Source organism: Rhincodon typus, chromosome 41 (genome assembly GCF_021869965.1).
Source record: "Rhincodon typus isolate 14 chromosome 41, sRhiTyp1.1, whole genome shotgun sequence".
Taxonomy (NCBI): domain Eukaryota; kingdom Metazoa; phylum Chordata; class Chondrichthyes; order Orectolobiformes; family Rhincodontidae; genus Rhincodon; species Rhincodon typus.
The window spans coordinates 3,621,632-3,625,835 of NC_063372.1; the positions used below are offsets into that span (position 1 = coordinate 3,621,632).

General features: G+C 42.5%; 1 protein-coding gene across 1 annotated transcript in view; it reads right to left on the reverse strand.

Moving 5' to 3' along the window:
• Positions 1 to 4,204, reverse strand: part of csad (cysteine sulfinic acid decarboxylase) — a 39,018-nt gene that overhangs the window by 7,921 nt on the left and 26,893 nt on the right. Inside the window, 2 exon segments of the mRNA XM_048618841.1 lie at positions 826 to 890; positions 3,557 to 3,673. Coding sequence (XP_048474798.1) covers positions 826 to 890; positions 3,557 to 3,673 — 182 coding nt within the window.

Consider the following 4,204-nt stretch of genomic DNA (forward strand, 5'->3'; position numbering starts at 1 on the left):
CGTGGCCCATCTATGCTCATTCAAGAGGAATATGCTCGAGTCCTGTGCTTTCTGTAAATTACCAGACTGTTTGGGGAGGCACTGTTGTCCTCATGGCAATGCCTCAGCCAAAGTCAACTTATTACCCAATCAGCATGTTTCCCTAGTGGTATACATTTTTCTCTTAGTGTTTCCTCCTTTGTTATTTCCACACCATTCTTGGAGTTTACATTGCTCGTTTTCTTTGCTCTGTCCAACACCTGAACACTAAATTTCAGCCCCCCCCCCCCCCGAATAATGCCAAAAAGCAGACCTAATCACAGTTGCCTTCCAAACCCAGGCAATTCTGCAATAAAGTGACTGAATATTCAAACACACAGTCACTTTACGCACCAAGCCATCAAATATCCTTCTAATCACACAGTCTCAAGAAATAGGAGCATAACATAAATGGCACACTTGACATCTGTTAAAAAGTAACATTAAAGTTTTTAAACTGTATTTTAGCCATTTGTGTCCAACCTATCTGACAATAAACACTAATTATCACTGTGACCAGTGACCATCACAAATTATTAGTTCAGCAGAAGTCATTGCTATCTTAAAAATGCTTAAGCAGCAAACAGTACGAGAACGTGATCACTCATTAAGCGGTTAGCCTTGCCCACAAACTGCTGGCATCAGAGGAAAAACATTGTTCTTCTGAAGTGGAAAGACTACAACAAAATGAAAATCTTGGACATAGATGCAAGCACATCATATACATGTCTTTTAATACAATGTACCCTTTAGAAAACAGAAAAACAGTGTAGAAAGCATCCTACTGATCACTGAATTAGTTTGCACCTCTTGATTCCAGTCAGCAAATCCCGATGTTTCCTGGAGATGAGGGCACTTCCGCCCCAGGCTGCCTATTAGATTGAGAGAGGAGAGTGAGAAACAGCAAAAGGCAAGAGCCTTCAAAAGGCACTCACACCCTGGGCAGCTGGACAGAGGACAGCATCAAACCACAACTTCCAAGGTGACCAGTGACATAATTAAGATTAAAAAACAAAGAACTGCAGATGCTGGAAATCTGAAACAAAAAGAAAATGCTGGAGAACTCAGCAAGTCTGGCAGCATCTGTAGAGAAGAAGAACACAGTTAATGTTGAGTTCAGTCACTCTTTGTCAGAATTAACATGTTGTGCACACTCCTATATATGTAGAAGATGTAAATCACTGACTAGCACCAACTGCTTTCAATCAAAGCTCCCCCAGTAGTGAAGTGTTGATCCTGGGATTGGTTTACTCAAACACCACACAGATTATTACACAACAAATTGGCCCCATTCTGTAAGAGGTTGCTTGCCTTTCGTTTCTCCCAGGCATTTGGCAGCTTCACATTCCAGCTCCATCTTTGGGGCAAAAGTGGGGTAGGTGTGCAAGGGTTATATCGCGGAGGATGGAGATGGCTGGCATGGAACCAAAACCAAAGCATAACCCAGCAGTTACTGTTTTTGTTTCAGATTTCCAGCATCCACAGTTCTTCATTTTATGGTGACGGTGGTGACTCATTTTCTGTAAAAGTATGATGTAACTGTGTCAGGCTGTTGCTAGACTAGTCTGAGACAGCTGTCCCAATGAGGCACTAATCCCTAGATGTTAGTAAGGAGCACTTTGCAGGGTCAACAGGACTAGTTTGCTTGGAGCTAGATCCTTAAACAGCACCTTTCAAACCCACCATGGACCACCATGTAGAAGGAGGAGGGCAGCAGATACATGTGAACACTGCAATCTGCAAGTTCCCCTTGAAGCCACTCATCATCCTGCCTTGGAAATATATTGGTGTTCCTTTACTGTTGCTGGGTCAAAATCCTGGAATTCCTTCCCTAGGGGCATTGTGGATCCAGCTACAGCACATGGACTGTAGTTCAAGGCAGCATCACTCCATCACCTTGCCAAAGGCAACCAGGGCAATAAATGTTGGCCCAGCTAGCAACACCCACATCCCATGAACAAATTTCAACAAAAAGAAAAGACAAACATTACTCCTTCTCAGTCACTGGGGCAAAATCCTGAGACTCCCTCCCTAACAGTGTTGTGGTCATATCTAAAGACAGCTCAGCACTACCTTCTGAAGAGCAATGAAGGATGGGCCCAGCCAGTGACACTGACATTCTCCAAACAAAGTTTTAAATATTCAAATCCAAACAGAGCCTTTGGCTCATGTTGTTGCCTATACCTCTTTTGATTGAGCAGACACAGACTAAAACTGCAGGTGTTGAGTTAGGTGCAAGTACAGGAGAGTACCTGCACTTCAACTCATTGAGGCTGCAGAACAGATTGTTCAAGGTATTACCTTTATTCACCATGTAGTACGGATCAATGCCAGATTAAGAAATATGAAAGCAATAGAGTTGTAATTCCATATGAAATGGCATACTGCAGCTTACAAAGTACGGTCAGTTTCAATGCTACAAGTAAACCTCTTATGAAATAGGCTGAAATAAAATTTAACAGGGATTGTAATAAGGAAAGGCTCCTGTGGCAAAGTGGTAATTTTACCTCTGGACCAGAAGGTCTGGGTTCAAAAATCTCTTGTGTCAAAGTGACGCATCTCAAGAGGTTGGATCAGAAATATTTTGAGCATGAGGCAACATTTATCTTTGGCGGGGGGGGGGAAGGAGAGAGGGAGGGAGAAGAGAGGGAGAGAGAGAGAGAGAGAGAGACACAGATAGATCAGTGGATCTTCAGTGTATCCATATTGCATTCCCCAACACCCCCATCCCAAACTAAACCAGACATTGCTTCAGAAAATTTGCAAAAAAAAAAAGTTTCTCAGTGTTAGGTAAGTATTAATGGCAGAGGATAACAATTGGAGAGAAATAAAAGTAAACCATCTTCAAGTTGCAGAGATAATTTGCTCACTTCAGTATTCCGCACAAAAGATGCAGTTGAAGTACTGAGTGCATATAAAGTCAAGAGAGATTAGCAACAAGTGTGAAATATGTAGAGCCTTAGAATGTGATGTCCTCTATTTTAAGACTTCCATTGACAAAAGGACTTCACTGAGGCAGTTGCAATGAATCTAAAAAGCACAGGCAAAGAAATATTGGGGGCAGGGGGGAGGTGGATTTGCACTTATTGCTATCATTCTTGCATTGGGCAAAATCAACTAGTTAACCTGTAATGCCTGCCACATCCCAAAACTACTGTGCCCTATTGCAACACTAGATGGCTGGAATGCATGGACACTACTTGTGCCCAATGTTCCTTCAACGACAAATAAATGATACATTATCCCGGAATCCGCTCATCTCTCTTATTTTAACAGAGGCTTTATTTTCCCACCACTTCCATTTGAAAAATCCAAATGGAATTTGCTGCCACGATCTGTGGAACATAACCCACCAACTCCTCTCTTCATTCACCCAGGAGATTTGGTTTAAGACCCCTGACAAAATACAACTGGTCAATATCAGGTTGATCATACAGGGAACACTACTGTTCCCAATTCACTTAAATACCAGAAATATTGAATAAATGAATGCGTTTCAGAGTCCAGCAGTAATCACTGGTTCAGTCATCCTACTTACATCAACATGAAGCCAGATTCCATACTTTTCACAGATATCTGCAATTTCTGGCAGAGGATCAAACGCTCCAAAGACAGTTGTTCCAGCTGTAGCACTCACAAGGAATGGAACCACTCCCTGAAATCAGAAAAAGGGGTCAAGAATATCAAACAAGCTGCAGCAAAGTTACCTTTGAGTAGCAGGGACTTGTCAAAACTATCGGGGTCCCTGCTATTGTAGTTGTCCCACTAACACAGCTGGTGAATTTCACAATACCATCAACAGAGAAACATGAACACTGTACACGAGACTGCCCACACACAGTTCAAGTCATTGTTTCAATGTCACCATAGGAGCCTCACTAATCACTGACGTCAACCCAACACTGCTAGACTCAGCACTCCAAACATCTGGGGTATTCAATCACCACAAACTCCCACTGGACATTAGGAAACATGGATTGTAGGCAAGAGAATAAAAATGCCACTGAAAGAGGAATTTGTTCAATTGTTACACAAGGAAACAGGATAGAACTCAGCAACTCAAAAATCAGTATAAACACCACATTTTTGCTGGTTTCTTTCTTTTCAGAATCCCACACATCACGCGCACCACCCCCCCCCCCCCAACCACCCCACACAGTCTGTGCTGATCTCAGAAGTAGTCTCC